The 16738-nt window shown below is 35.9% G+C and overlaps 1 protein-coding gene across 2 annotated transcripts in view; it reads right to left on the bottom strand.

Moving 5' to 3' along the window:
• Positions 1–16738, bottom strand: part of BRWD1 (bromodomain and WD repeat domain containing 1) — a 116511-nt gene that overhangs the window by 29705 nt on the left and 70068 nt on the right. For both annotated transcript variants that reach the window (XM_087418073.1, XM_087418074.1), the window contains exons 22-30: positions 14670–14764; positions 12598–12784; positions 11068–11193; positions 10857–10964; positions 8001–8125; positions 7009–7091; positions 3566–3677; positions 2868–2929; positions 84–239 (exon numbers count right to left, since the gene is read on the bottom strand). In XM_087418073.1, coding sequence (XP_087274199.1) covers positions 84–239; positions 2868–2929; positions 3566–3677; positions 7009–7091; positions 8001–8125; positions 10857–10964; positions 11068–11193; positions 12598–12784; positions 14670–14764 — 1054 coding nt within the window. The remainder of the gene's footprint in view (positions 1–83; positions 240–2867; positions 2930–3565; positions 3678–7008; positions 7092–8000; positions 8126–10856; positions 10965–11067; positions 11194–12597; positions 12785–14669; positions 14765–16738) is intronic.

Below are 16738 nucleotides of genomic sequence, written 5' to 3'. Positions count from 1 at the left end.
AACCACAATTATGCTACTATTTTAAAATACTTTTGTGGAAAAGAAAAGTTGAGCATGAAACTTTTCACCCTAAAAAAACTTACCAAGATTCAAAAGTTGATCTATACCACTAATAATTCGTTCACATTCCTCATCTCTCGATTTCTGACCCCATTCACCATCTTCTGGTTTGTAGAGCAATTTCTCTAGCTCATCTGAAGTGACAGAAATACTAGCTCCTAATTCTTCAGGTGGATCAACTATGAATTCCATCAAAAAAAAGAAAAAAAAAAAATCAAACCAAAAAACAAATGTACACTATATTTAAAGTCAATTGTCAAAGCTCATAAATAAGACACTAATTACAAAGGAAAAAGTAATTACTTTTCGCAGAGAAACCTGGCAGACACTACCTAAGTCAAATAATTCAAGTTAACACCCCCAGTAACACGACAAATTGTTATCACATGCCTCCCGATATGATGCACTGAGAAGCACACATCACCACCTCTCTGACACTCTTGCCAGAAATGCAAACCCTGGATTTAATCATGAGGAAACAGCAGACAAACTCGAACTGAGGGAAATTCTACAAAATGACTGGTCAGTACTCTTTAAATGTGTCATGGTCATGAAAGATAATGGAAAGACTCAGGGATCCCAGATTAAAGGAGACTGAGAAGACATGGTAATGAAAGGCAATGTGTGAAGGACATTTGTACAATAGTCAAAATTTGAGTAACGTCTATAGATTAGAATTGTATCAATGATAATTTCCTGATTTTGATAACTGTAGTTATGTAAGATGTTAACATTTGAGAAAACTCAGTATTCAGAAATTCTTTGCACTATTTTTGTTAACACTCTAAGTCTGAAATTATCTCAAAATGAAATATTAAAAAAGTAAGACAGGGGCCAGCCCGGTGGCATGGTGGCTAAGTTTGCATGCTCCACTTCAGTGGCCCGGGGTCACGGATTCAGATCCTGGGCGTGGACCTACCCACTGCTTATCAAGCCATGCTGTGGCAGGCGTCCCACATATAAAGTAGAGGAAGATGGGGAGAGATGTTAGCCCAGGGCCTATCTGCCTCAGCAAAAAAGAGGAGGACTGGCAACAGATGTTAGCTCAGGGCTAATCTTCCTCACCAAAAAAAAAAAAAGTATGATAAAAATTGATAATGAAAGAGAGTGCACATTTTAGACGAGATCAGGTACATTCAGAATGCTATGGCCACAGACGAGTGCACATTTTAAAAAAGAACAAAAGGCAATGTAAATATGCAGAGAACATTTTCTTGAAAATTATAAGTAAAAGGAGAAAATTTCAACAGAACTAAAAGATAAACAACGATCTAACAATCTAATAGATAAAACGATATTTTACTGTTACTTTAACATACATTTCTGAGACTGTTAATGCAACTGAGCCTCTCTTCACATGCCTCCAAATTTATTTTTCTGCCTGCTCATGTCTTTTGACAATTCTTCTAGAGGCTTCGTGGCCTTGTTAACATGTAAAATCTCTTTATCTAAGTGCTTTCACTGATTTGTAATATCCTTTATGAAAAAGCAGCTGTAAACGGCCGTTAAAATTAACTGCTGGTTGGAGCCAGATGGCTTGGGTTAGAATCCAAACTCCTATCCTTTCTAGATGTGTGACTTTAGACAAGTTACTGAAAACCCTCTGAGTCTTAGTTCCTTCATCTATAAAATTAATCATAGAGCATCAACCTGAGAGTAGGATTAAATGAATTGATACATATGAAGTTCTTACAGAGTAAGATCTCAAAAAATGTTGGTTTTTACTTATCTATTATATGCTTTATACAGTGCAAAATATCATTTCATATTGGTAAATATTATTTGTAAGATACTAAGCTCAAAAGAAAATCTAACAAAGGGAGTCACTGATGACTTTCAAGAGTACAGTTAATAGAAAAAAATTTTTTGAAAAAAAATCTTTACTTCCATAAAAATTCTTATTTCCAAAGTAAAGCAAGACAATGGTTGATGGAGACATGTCAGAGGGTAAAACACAAGAGCAAAGGACTTGACCCCTAAGGCACACACAGGGAAACCTCATGCAGCAAAGATTTCATGTGCCAAAAAATGGTGAGGGTGGAAGGACAAAAGTTTTTGCATGTCTTTATGCTGAATAAACACTAATATGGAAGACAGCTTGATAGCAAAGAAATGGAGGCAAGAGATACAGAGCTCTCCTTCAAAAAGTGTAGCAAGAGGGAAATAAGTCAACAGCTAAAATGTTCAATAAAGTCAAATGAAAGATGTTTTAAGGTAGGAGAGACAAATTCAAACTTGAATAGAGAAAGAAAGGAGAAAACTAAAATTGTTAGAGAGAATGAACTAGGTCTAAGTACCAGGGCCAACAGAAGTTAAAAGCAGTGGGATGGCAAACACTGGAGGAAAAGGCTGACTCTGGAACAGAGACATATCTCTCTCTCATAGGAAAGAAACAGACAATCCAGAGTAAGAGAGACCAGTTGAGCTAAAGCAGAAGAGAAATGGAAGTCAAGTTAGAATTTTTCTTTAAAGGAAGAACAAGGATAATAGAGTACGGATGAGGAGAAGGAAATGGTGGCCATGTGAAGGAAGTCAGGAAGAGTTTAAAGCAGGGCTACATGAGAAATGTTAGGGTTACATGAGAAATGACAGACAGAAGATACAGCCAGCATCAAGCTGGAAACTTAGGATAAGAATTAATGACCCAGATACACATAATTCTATTGAGTTCTTTTAGTAAAGCTCACTGTTACCATAATAATTTGAAAACATTTCTCAAAGAACACTAATGGGCTCTATGTGCATTAGTAAGAGAAAAAATTGAAAACATAAAAGTAAAATATTTTCATTACTTAACAATTACATACCATTATCAGGAATTGGTTCCATGTCCCATGGGCTAAGTTTTTCAATTTCAGTATTGTCCCACCTGTTAAAACCAAAAAAAAGTCTGGCTAGCCTTTCATAAAGACAAGTTGTGGCTAATAACTAGGCATTCACTATAAGAGTAAACAGAGAGAAAATGTGAAAATTAACCTCACTGTAGCAATGAAGTTTAAATATTAACAGTAAAATATTTTTAGAAGGATACACTATAAGAAAGAAGTGTAAAAAATGTATGGCGGGTTCAAGGTCGAAACCAGAAATCCTGTGTGGCCTATAACCAGGGTAAGTGAAGAAAAACTCCAAGACAGTGTGAAGGCATGAATGCCATGCTTCAGAACCTGGACTTCTTTCCACAGCCAATGGAAAGGCAGCAAAGATATTTTTGAACAAGGAAAATTATGTACTATGTGCTCCTGAACAATAATTTGCAATATTAGGTTGAGGAAACATTAGGAGGCTACAGAGATGGTCCCAGGCAAGCGAGCAGAACTGCATCAAGGGGGGCACCAGTGAACGAGAAACGACAGGGGCATGCTAGAGAGACACTGCAGAGGTGAGACTCACATGACTAATGACAGATTAAATTGTGGGTTTTTAATCTGAAACATATTAGTTATTCATTCAACATGTCACGATGAACAAAGATTTGTAGATGATTCATTTTCATCTGCATACAGACCTAACAATGTAACACTGGAAATGACTATCAGGGTACTGTCGCTGATACGGCTCTTGACTTAACACTGTTCCAAACCACCAAGCGTCGTCAATGATAGAACGGAACCTGTCACCTGTAATAGAGATGACCAAGTCTGAGACACCAATTTGCTAACATTAACATTTTTAATGTTATATTTTTATAAAATATAACTTACAAAATACCATATGATAGATAAAAACAGAAATCAAAGTATATATTTATCTCAAAAGTAGCCATCATTCCCCACTTCCCAACAATCTTCAGTGATAAAATACATGTAAAAAAGATGTTATACTCAGCAACTTCCTGAAGGTATATAGCCATATCACATAACAGACTAAAATGGTTTATGACTAGGTTCAGTTGCTTAGTGAATCCAAACACCCACTACAAAATAAGTTCTACTACATTTTACAACATGAAATAAGAACAAAGTTTAACAAAACACAAAAATCTCTTACAATAATATATACTACCAATAAACACTTGTTTAATAATTAAATGCATACTTATGAAATATAACATTTCCTGAAGAATAAATTATAAAAGTAATTATGATCAGAATTTAATCCATGATTATTCTAGAGTTGTTCCTATATAAATATCTCCACATAAAATAGTGTTCTAATTCTTAAGATCTCATAACAAAAATCAGGTCTAAATGTACCCTCGAAAATGCTTACATATTTATTATTTAAAAGAATTAAACATCTACATATTCTATTATCTCAGCATAATATAAAAGCAAGCAATCAGATCTTAGGAGGGCCCCTATACAAACCAAAATAACTGTGGAATAAATATTTCAACTGACTTCAGTGATTTTAGATTATACACATTTCTATGTATTCTATAACAGTAACACTTCTAGAGAAATAAACTGCATTTGATCTTTGTTTTACATATATTACAAAAGAAACATAGAGTGCTGTAAGAACCCTATCTCTTCCTTCCCATCCAGCCCACTGTTTTCAAAACAAAATCAATAAGGAAAAAAAAAAAAAAAGTCACTTATCCAGCCTTAATAATTCTTTGGTAGATTACAATTCTTTCTTCAAGGAAAGTTGTACAGAAAGAACATCAATCAAAATTACAGCTACATTTCACCCCCAAGAAAGAGAACATTTATATAATAAAATACTCACAAAAATAGTCTTGACTAAAAAAAGTATGCTTACAGTGAATTTTGTAATACTGAAAAAAATAGCAACACCACAACTATTGGAGCTCCATGTTTTAAGGTTCTTATTATATTTTCAAACTCATGTAAACATGACTCTTGTGTCTATTTTAATTCAAAATCACTACAAACCCCTAAGCCCCTCATCCCTCTACCCACCTCTCTATCATTAATAAAATTCTACTTTTGATAGTATTTCATTAATATAGATATTCCAAAGCAAAACTTCAACTTTAGAAATCTTAATAAATTTTTTCTAATTTTTTTAATGAAAGGCATATACTAAAAATTTTATATAATACCATGGTTTTAGTCCAATTCTATAATGTAAATAACCTAATTTACCATAAATATCAATTACAAGACTTATTACAATTAATATTATTCTAACAGTAACAAATCCAGTAGCTTCATTTTCAGAAGCCTAATATAAAAACATACGGTTATAAGAGAGTCAGTCTTTGATACCAAAAATTAACTTTATAATTTTTTCTTCCCTATTTATCTAATACGAGAAGAGACTTTCAGGTTTAGATAAAAATATTTCTTCAGTGTAAAGCTAACACTTTAAATTAAAAGGAGCCCTAAAAAATTAGTTTTCTCATGGTACAAACTGGCTTTTCTATTCCATTAAGAATTTTCATATAAACCTGTTTTGGTTATTCACGAGTGGGATAAACAGCTGCTGAGGTTAAGTTCTCGACACAGTAAAAAGAGAAACAAGCAACTTCCTCTAATAGCACTGCTCAAACTTCAGGAAAATAGGTGAGATTTTATGGAGGAGCAAAAATGAATTAATTACTATAGAAGATCTGGTAAAATAATTTCTCAACCACAAAAATAACAAAAACCACTAAATTACAAGAGGCAATTGGGAATCATCTTTAGAATTTAGCTGTACCGATTTAAGTTTAAAAATAATTCTGAACGAACGTGTTGGCAGAACAAAATGAGAGCTTCTAACTTACACGTCACGAGGGTTGAAAAAATGTAATAGATGGGAAACTTTAAAGTTCTTTGGGACTTGGCTGTATGAGCTGTTAACTCCCACATATTCCAGTTGTCTCATTTTTATTTTTTTGTGGCTACATGTTTTTCTTCAAGAAACCTTTCCTTTAGCTCTAGTCCCAAAATAACCTTGATTACTTGTGAGGACATTAACGTTAAAAATAGTCTACCAAGAGTGGCCTCACTTTCTGACAATCTTTCGTTTCAAATAAAGATGGCTCAGGGAATTTATCTAAAATTTACCTATTTGTAGTACCTGTAGAAAAAGGCAGCAGAAACTAAGAAAATTAATGAAGTCTTAACACCATTTATGAATGTGTACACCAGATGGCACAGCCTGGGTAAAACAATATTTGTTTAAAAGACCAAAACTGACAAAAACAGAATAAGCTATCCTAAGTGACTAAAGTCAAACAACACATGAGCTCCCCAGACAGCATTCCATACTGAAAAGTAACATGACACTTTTCATATATATTATACATGAGTAATACATGAAACAGGTGCTACAGCTGCTAATTGATACTACCTGGCCTAATTACAGTCATCAATTATGTCCTGAGGAGGTTAATGACCTACACAAGTCTAAGCCAGTGAACCCAGAAGCCCACCTTACATGGTCACCATGACAACCACATTCAAGTAAGTTAGTGCCTACACTGAGGTAAGTTTATTTTTTCTGTCCACTCACACTTCACGGTTATAAAGCATAAGTGTTATAAAAATTGTTTATTTTTTAAAAGAATGGTTTCCTCAAGTCAACCTATTTAAGTCTGGGTTGACATGACAGCAAAGGTAAAATATCCTGGTATGCCAGAACATTACCAGTGTGAAATCTGCATTATTTTTCAACTTTCTCATTGTTTTTACATCGTAGAATAATTTTGTGAGTTATATCAGTGTCATATTAACAATAATGAGAGATAATGCAGTGTGGGGAAGTCTGAAGGAAATAAAAGGTCTACTCTAGCCTATATTCAATGTGTAAGAAATAATCCCTTCTAAATGTCACATACCATAAGAACAGAAGAAATGTTGCATGGCTAAAAAGTCTACTAAGGAGCAGTAGGAGGTACCAAGCCCTAGGCAAAGCTTACTTATCATTCACTTCTATTTTCTTTCCAGAATTTACACTCCACCAAAATAAGCACTACAACCAAAAAATTAGACCCATGAAATGAGAGATTAATCTCTAAGGGTATATAAAACAATAAAAACAGACTTGGGGACTTACAGGACTGCCAATTCCTCTGTCTTGCTTCATCGTAAAATTGACGTAAGACAAGAAAGTCAATAACATCTGGCATATCGTGATACCTGAACGACAATAAAAGATCATGGGATTCCCTGCACAACAGATTACAGTCGAGCAACACTGTCCAAAAGAAATACAACAGGAACCACATATGCTCATTTATAATTTTCAACAAGCCTTATTAAAAAAAAGTAAAAATAGGACTAAGCCCAGTGGCATAGTGGTTAAGTTCGCACACTCCACTTCGGTGGCCCAGGGTTCACAGGTTCGGATCCCGGGCACAGACCTACACACCACTCATCAAGCCATGCTGTGGCGGTGTCCATATACAAAATAGAGGAAGATTAGCACAGATGTTAGCTCAGGGACAAGCTTCCTCAACCAAAAAGAGGAAGATTGGCAACAGATGTTAGCTCAGGGCCAATCTTCCTAATCAAAACATAAAAGTAAAAAGAAACCACTGAAATTTATTTTAAGTGTATTTTATTTAACCCAATATATCCTTCATATTGTTGCACCATGTAATCACACAAAGTAATGAGATACTGTACATTCTTTTTCTTCATACCAAGTCTTCAAAATCTAGTGTGTATACTTACGTCACACTCAATTCAAATCAGCCACATTTCAAGTGCTCAATAGCCACTTGTGGCTAATGGCTACCATATTGGACAGCACAGGTTTAGCAAATTATTCTAAATTTTCTCAAAAACAAAGGTGGAAGCAATTTCCCCTACAAACCAGAATTCTCCACACATTTAATTGGCATGGAAAAGTTGATAAAACATGTCAATGCCTAATTGTTACTGTAGCACCCCTATTTTTACTTCTAATGGGCTCCCATCTATCAGAACTTCAACCCACATCTTCGGATGTCCACTATTTACCCTGCAGCTAAATGGAAAGGGCATGCTAATCAGCAAGAGGGAAAATCTAAATTTAAATAATTTCATAAAAAAAATAACACATACCTAATAGAGAAAGATCTGTCCGTAAGTTTTCCAGTTGCAGGATCTATAAATGCTAGTTTGAGGCAACAGAGTGTAGGGGGCCCAACTTCATATCGTATTCCAACTATTTTGACCAATTCTTGATCCTTTAACAGACATTTTTAAAAGAATGTTTAAAATAGTTAAAATAAAGCAATTCCTTAAGACTATAATTCTTCACATATTGCCAAGTTAAGTCATCATACCAAACCAGCAGACAAGTTTAATTTACCATTAATTACAATCGTTTTTGCTACAGTTAATCTTCACATCTTTTTGAAGATAGACGTTTAATACTGTTTCTAATGTAAGGAATATATACTCACATTAGAAAATACACCACAAAAGTATAAGAAGGAACACACAAATCACCAATCAGCTCAGTATCTAAAGACAACCACTGTGAATAGTGTGAATTTCCTTGTGGTTTTCTTCTCTTCCTAGAGACACATTTTCATTTATGTAATTTTATATCATGCAAATCAAAGTGTGTAAGCATTTAACTTATTAAATATTCTTCAAAACCTTGAATATTAAATTTCTATCTAATATATTTCAGTAAATATTTGTTGAGCATCTACTCTGGGCCGTGACCTATGCCAGGCAGTAGGGACAGAACATGAACAGGAGCAAGTCCCTACCATGATGGAGTACCCATCAATGGATGTGCCATAATTAGCCTTCCCCCTAAAATCTGTTTCCCTAATACCAAGAATACAAGAGATCATTCACCCTTTATTCATCGCACAAATATGTGACTGTTACAATGTACCAAAGTGCTAAGTACAGTTGATTGTCATTATTCACAGCAGTCATGTTCTACAGAGCCACCCAGAACACTGAATTAGTGAATACTTAACCATTGGTCCTAGAGGAGATAGAGTTAGGTTCCTACAGGCCTCTGGTCACAACAATGCGGTCACTCCATCAATATATAATCTTGTGTTTATATAATCTCATGTGTTTCTATTTAAAGACACTTCATTTAATACGTTATTAACATGGAACTCACACCCAACAGCACTACAACTCGTGCCCAAACAAAACTTATCTAAACACACATATTTCCTCCAAAGGTACATCACCGCTTTCTTGTGTTTAGGAACGTAAGACAGCAGTTTAGCACTACACTTGGGAGCCATTTTAAATAGTAAGTCACCAAGAAAAATCACAAAAATGTGAAAAATTTTTAATGTGGCATTAAACAGACCATGAAAGGAACACTTATTTACAATATGGGAGCTCAAAATGAAAGCATCAACCTTGCTCAACCTCAGCTAAGAACATGCTAGTCAAAGTCAATCAAATTTTTTCCAACTTTGTGCATGTCTGCAAACAACCAGAAAAGCCCCCTGAGTATTGATTTGGGGGTTACGAATAACATACAGGGAGTAGGTAAATTCACAAATATGGAATCGGTGAATAATGAGGATCAACTGTACTTAGGTACACAGCAATAAGTGAAAGAGACTTAAATAAATCTGAACATATCTAAAACCAAATTCATAGAAGTAGAGCCATTAAACTGAATGAGTGTTAAGAACAATATCAGGGCCAGCCCGGCGGCGCAGTGGTTAAGTGCGCGCACTTCACTTTGGATCCAGGTTTGGATCCCGGGCATACATCACCGCACTGCTTGTCAAGCCATGCCGCGGCAGCATCCCATATAAAGCAGAGGAAAATGGGCACAGATGTTAACCCAGTGCCAATTTTCCTCAGCAAAAAGAGGAGGATTGGCAACGGATGTTCACTCAGGGCTAATCTTCCTCACCAAAAAAAAAAAAAAAAAAACAGAACAACTATCTTTGTTAAAATAGTTTTTTCCATCTTCTAACAGTTATTGAAAGTATCAAAAACATTTATAAGTATAAAGAATAAAACAATCACTTTTAATGCTATTACACACATAATCACATTGACATTTTGAGGTATTTATTTTGGTTAACTACATATATCTTTAAATTTTGATTATCATAAGCACAAAGAGCCTCTCACATCCCACTTTCCTCTTAGTAATACACTGTGAAAATTTAACCATCATTCATTCAACAAATATTTCAAAAGCCTCAATTATGTAGTGAGCTCTATGTAGTAATCAACTGTGTGAATGTACCACGATTTGATTTATTCAGTATTGTGGGATATTTTGGATTTTTTCCAATTTTTTTGCTTTTATAAACAGTGACATAGCACTGCCTCGCTCACAGATTTGCATGTATTTCTTGTTGTTTCCTAAATTACCAGAAGACAGACCACTGAATTAAAAGGTCTAAATATTTTCAGTTTCAATTCCAATTGCCAAGATACCCTCTAGAAAGCATTGACTGTTTCATGTACCCTATCACCAATCTGAATAACTGTTAACAAACCAAAACTTTTGCTACTTGCTAAATGTAAAAAAATATACCGTAAAAAAAAAAATTGACCAACTTGGTTAAATACAGGAGAGCTTAGGTGTTTTCTATATTTTATTATGCATGAGAGGCTGAACTTTTCTTCCAATTTGTATTTCTTCTTTTGAAAACTTGCACTTTTGAACATTTGTCCTGGGTATACACATTTTAAGATTAATGATATACATTGCAAAGCTGAGAGACTCTAATGCACTTAAATTTGCACACCCTAATCAGCAATACACGAAGACTTCCTATTGACAAACAGAAGTCTTCGTACTGGATCTTAAGGCTTAGCAGTTAATAGCAGAAATGTTTTTAAGTAGGAAGTTCATGGAAAGATAGTAATGAAATATGCCTCCAGTAGGTTTTTTTAATGGATTTATAAATAATTTAACAACATATGTGCTAAATGTTTAATGATTTAATAATACCATCATCTTACCCTAAGATCCATTTTTCTCCATGGTTCCTTGTTAGGGTTCAGTTCATAAATGTTATTTCTTCTGACAGCCTCAATATAAGCTTCATGACCCTGTCGAAAATATATTACCTACAGAAGGGAAGTATACATTTAAAAATAAATAAAAATATAACAGTAATATTAATTTTGTTTTATGTTCCATATTCATGCTTTTAAATTTTATTACTCTCACCTCATCACCCATTTGAGGAACAAACGGAGACCTTCGAAGTGTGGTATCAGTTATCCAAACTGGAGGATGAAATTCATATAAATGTTCCATATTTGCAAGTTCCACTGGAGTCACCCTCCTCAAATTCTGCCAAGAGGAAGAGAAAAAGGTTTAGTAGAATAGAAAGAGGTAGCATGTACTATTTGACTGAAAAACAAAAGAAACCTCACCATTCACAATGACTATTTAGTGGCATATCACCTAAGGATTAGTTTTTAAACAGCATACATATTTGGTTCCTTAACGTACACAGGAACATATCACTTGTTTGCACTGTAGATCTACCTAGCACTCTCCTAGCATCTCCCGAATTTCTAACAGATTCTTCATAACACTGTACATCCTATGGAAGAGGGCTAACTTCCAACCTAAATGCTCTTCAACACACAGCCTGCCTGGCTGAGACTCCACTCTGAATTTCACCAGAGAAAACGATCACAGGGAGTCTCCTCTTCATTTGAGGTTTTAAGACCGGTGATTTTAAAATATGACCATAAGTTCTTTGATACTCTTCCTCTCGTTTTAAAAAGGGAGAGCCCAAGACTCCTCCACTTGAGTGCAGGCTCGACTTGCTTCCGACAAATAGAATAAAGCAGGTGTGACAAAGTGTGACTTCTAAGCCTGGGTTACAAAAGGCACCAGGGCTTAGCCCTTGCTTACACTTTTGGATCACTTGCTCTGGGGAAAGTCAGCTACCACGTCATGAAGACACTCAAGCAGCCCTATGGAGAGGCCCATGTGATGAGGAACTGAGGCCACCAGCCAACTGTCACATGAACAAGCTTCAAAGAAGATCATCCAGCCCCACTCAAGCCTTCAGATAACTTCAACCCCCACCAACATGATGACTACAACCTTTTGAGCCAAAAATCACCTAGCTAATCAGCTCCCAAATCCCCAGTCCATCAAAACATGAAATAATACTGTTTTGGTTTTAAGCAACTAAGTTTAGGGTGATCTGTTACACCCCAATAGATAACTAATACGACGACGGAGCATCTTTAAATAACGACAGTTACCTGCACAACATAAGCACACCCAGTATACATGTAATAAGGAACAGGGATATTACGATCAGAGGAAAAGTATGAAGACAGAACAAGTCAAACAAAAATGAGAAACATGGCAATAACCGACAAAACGAGAAGAAAAGTGCCTTAAATTGCCTTGAAGCATATTTTTGGTGCTGAAATTGACAGAAAACAAAGATTTATGGTAGGATTCTGAACAAAATAAAGTTTTCTCTTTAAGTTTCAGATTCAGAAACATGTAAGTGCCAAGTCCAACTGAGAGCAGATTAGAGAAGTTTTCATCATAAAGTAGCTTTTCCAAAACTAAGTTTGCATTTTACATTTGATTCCTGATGACGTAACATTGTCAATTGAAAAAAAAGGCTCCAATTTCCCAAAGATTTCTGATTTCTAAATATGGAAAGAAACACCTCTATAAAAGTGTAGGTAGATGTTATTTTTAAAGATATACTTTTCTTACCTCTTTTTTAGGCTTTTCTTTTTTTCTCTTTCGTCTCCTTTTTGGAGGAGATAAATTCTCAGTAGACATTTCATCCTCTGAACTACTGCAAAATCGAGTAATCCGTCGACGAGACGATGTTCGTAAAGGAGGCTGCAAATTGATGCCTGCATCAGCTGTCCAATCAGAATACCTAGATGAAGAGTCACTAGAAAAGGAAAACATTTTAAGTTGTATGGAACCAGAATCTAAGCCCTAATAGCAAATTAATCATATAACCTTAGGAGAGGAGGAGAGACAAGGAAGAGGAAAGGGAAGATCACAGGAAGATTCAACTTGAACATTCTGCCCTCACTATCAATGAATACTGAAATGACTAAAGATCACGAGAGAGAGAGAGAGAAACCTCCAGTGACACTGGAAATTAGGAAAGGATGTAAGCCTGAGGAACTGTTTTTAAAGTATAATACAGATGAGACCTCATGGAAGACAACATCTAGAGGCAACTAATAATTCCTCTTTCAAAAAATGAACTGTAGTTATGAAAACATCAGAGATCACGCAGAACTATAAGAGTAGGACCACCACCTCTAAGCTGCAGGAGGCTCAGGAATAGACTAGAAATTTTAAGTGGAATGACAAACCATCAGTGAACACACTGAGAAGCCCAAGAAGAGCATAGCCACACCAAACAGAAAGCTATAACTGGTCAGAGCTTCTTGCCAAGACGGGGACTCTCCCTGATATGACAGAAGATCCAAGAGAGGGACTAGTCCTAGCCCACTCTGGAGCAAAAGCAGAGTCAAACAGAAAACCAGATATAGAAAACCAGCCCCTGGCCCACTACTAGCTTCAGCAAGTAGCTGGCCATTGATGGCCAACCACATACCTCTCAGGCTCGATAAAACACACACAACACACACAAACACACACATTTCCAAAAGCTGTTTATTATAAAAAAAGATGTTCAAAAAAATTTAAGAGCATCTGCTTTGTATAATAAAATTCAAGAAAAGTTGAATTAAAAGACAATGAATATAGACATAGAAAGGAGAATGGTGGTTGCCAGGGGTGGGAGGGCTGAAGTGGAGAACTGCTGTTTAACGGGTATACAGTTTCACTTTTGCAAGATGAAAAGAGTTCTGGAGACTGGTTACACAACACTCTGAATGTACTTAACACTACTGAAGTGTACAGTTAAAAATGGTTAAAATGGTAAATTTCATGAAATGTATATTTTATCACAATTAAAACTAAATTAAAAAATAACAAGAGTAGGCGTGCATTCTAAAACTCACTCCAGCTCCTAATCATATTGGAATAAAAGAAGACAGAAAAGGAAGCAGGGAGTATAATACCATGGTCTGCAGGGAGTATAATACCATGGTCTGGACCAACATAGCATCAACAGAAACAAAGAGAAAGGAGAATTTTCTGGATCTGGTGATGGATACACTATGAAGAGAGAATGACATCCAGGTTTCTGGCTTGAGCATCTGGCAAGACAAGCTGACGTTTACCAAGATGAGAAATAGATGTTAACACCTTGGTCCCATAAAATCTGGATACCAAAACTAAACAAAACATTAACACATGCAATAACTAATAATATAACAATGGTCTTACCATACATACTTTGGATACTACTCTTTATAAATGCAGCCCAAGACTAAATAGATATTTTGAGTACACACATTTTACACTGCTGGTTGAAACGTTTATAGTCAAATAAAAATATCCAAAGTATTCCTATAGAAACAGCTGCTGGGGCCGGCCCTGTGGCATAGCGGTTAAGAGCGCAAGCTCCGCGACTGGAGGCCCAGGTTCAGATCCCGGGCTCGCACCAACACACTGCTTGTCCGGCCATGCTGAGGCTGCATCCCACATACAGCAACTAGAAGAATGTGCAACTATGACGTACAACTATCTACTGGAGCTTTGGGGAGAAAAAGGGAAAAAAAAAAAAAAAAAAGCTGCTAATTCAGTTTTCTTCTCCTTTTAAATGTATTGCATCTTGAATGCCATTCAAGTATGGTTCCATTCAAGGATATAACTAAAATGCTTAAAAGATCAAAGAAATTAAAAACAGATACCTTGAACTTTCACTGTCACTTTCACTTCTTCTATCACTTTTCCATTCTTCTTCTTCAGAAGAACAAGAACCTTCACTCTGATCACAAGAAGTCTCCTAATTTGTGAGAAGGAAAAAAATAAAATAAAAATCTTGATCTCTGAGGTTAAACAACACAAGAAAAACCACAGTCATCCTAATCATCTCAGAAGTGTGATAATTGGGTAATAAAATACAGATAAATTTAAAAATTAGATAAATTTAAAAAGCAAATGTCTTTACTACATCCTTTTTCTTATCAAGGCATAAGGCAATAGAGAATGTTTGTGAGACTTAACGCTACTATTTTTGTGTGTGTGTGAGGAAGATCAGCCCTGAGCTAACAGCTGCCAATCCTCCTCTTTTCGCTGAGGAAGACTGGCCCTGGGCTAATATCCATGCCCTTCCTCCTCCACTTTACATGGGACACCGCCACAGCATGGCTTGACAAGTGGTGCATCGGTGCACGGCCGGTATCGGAACAGGTGAACCCCAGGCCACCACAGCGGAGCCCACGCACTTAACCACTTGCGCCACTGGGCCAGCCCCAACACTACTACTATTAATAAAGGAAATTGATACAACAGGCCAGTCTCTAAGTTAATAAAAATTCCATGTAAATGTTCTCAGTGTTTTGGACTTAAGCCATTGTAACAGGTGTGTAGCGGTATCTTGTTTTACTTTCAATTCTCTAATGTCGTGATGTTGAGCATCTTTTCACATGCTTCTTAGGCATCTTATATCTTCTTTGATGAGGTGTCTATTAGATCTTTTGCTGATTTTTAAATTGGGTTGTATGTTTTCTTATTAAGTTTTAAAAATTTGTGGCATATTTTGAATACAAGTCCATCATCAGATATGAGCTTTACAAATATTTTCTCCCAGTCTGTGACTTGCCTTTCCATTCTCTTAACAATATCTTTCCAAGTGCAGTAGATTTTAATTTCAATGAAGTCCAACTTGTTGAGCTTTTCTTTTCTGGATCATGCTTTTGATATTGTATCTAAAAAGTCATCGCAACACCCAAGGTCACCTAATTTTATTATATGCTATCTTTTAGAAATTTTATAGTTTTGTGTTTTACATTTACATTAAGTTTACGATCTGAGTTAATTTTTGTCTGTTTAGATTTATATTTTTATTTTTATTTTTTGGTGAGGAAGATTGGCTCTGAGCTAACATCTGCCAATCCTCCTCTGTTTGCTGAGGAAGACTGGCCCTGGGCTAACATCCATGCCCATCTTCCTCCACTTTATGTGGGATGCTGCCACAGCACGGCTCGACAAGCGGTGCGTCGGTGCGCGCCCAGGATCCAAACCGGCGAACCCCAGGCCCCCGCAGTGGAGCACGCGCACCCAACCACTTGCGCCACCAGGCCGGCCCCTGGATTTATTTTTTTTGCATGTGGATGTCTAGTTGTTTCAATGTCATTTGTTGTAAAGACTATGCTTTGTCCATTGAGTTGTCTTTGTTCCTTTGTCAAAGACTAGTAGGCTATATTTGTGTTGGTCTATTTCTGGGTTACTATTCCATTCCATTGATCTATTCATCTATTCTTTCACCAATATCACACCGCCTTGAAAAGTGTAGATTTATACTAAGTCTTAATGTCAAGTAGTGTCAGTCTTCCAACTGTATTGCTCTTCAGTAGTCGATTAACTATTCTGAGTTTTTTTCCTCTCCATATAAACTCTAGAATCACTTTGTCAATATCCACAAAATTTACTTGCTGGGATTTTGATTGGGATTGCGCTGAATCTATAGAGGAAGTCAGGAAGAACTGACATCTTTTTCTTTTTGAATTGAGGTGTAACCGACAAACAACATATTAGTTTCAGAGGTACAACATAATGATTTGATATTTGTATACACTGCAAAACGATCACCACAATAAGTCTAGTTAACATCCCTCACCATACACAGTTACAGAAGTTTTTTCTTGTGATGCAAACTTTTAAGGTTTACTCTCTTAGCAACTTTCAAATATGAAATAGAATATAATTATCTATAGTCACCATGCTGTGCATTACATCTCCATGACTTATTTATAAC

The sequence above is a fragment of the Ceratotherium simum genome, chromosome 27 (genome assembly GCF_057802395.1).
Source record: "Ceratotherium simum simum isolate JZ-2026a chromosome 27, ASM5780239v1, whole genome shotgun sequence".
NCBI lineage: Eukaryota > Metazoa > Chordata > Mammalia > Perissodactyla > Rhinocerotidae > Ceratotherium > Ceratotherium simum.
This window is presented reverse-complemented; position numbering and strand designations above follow the sequence as displayed.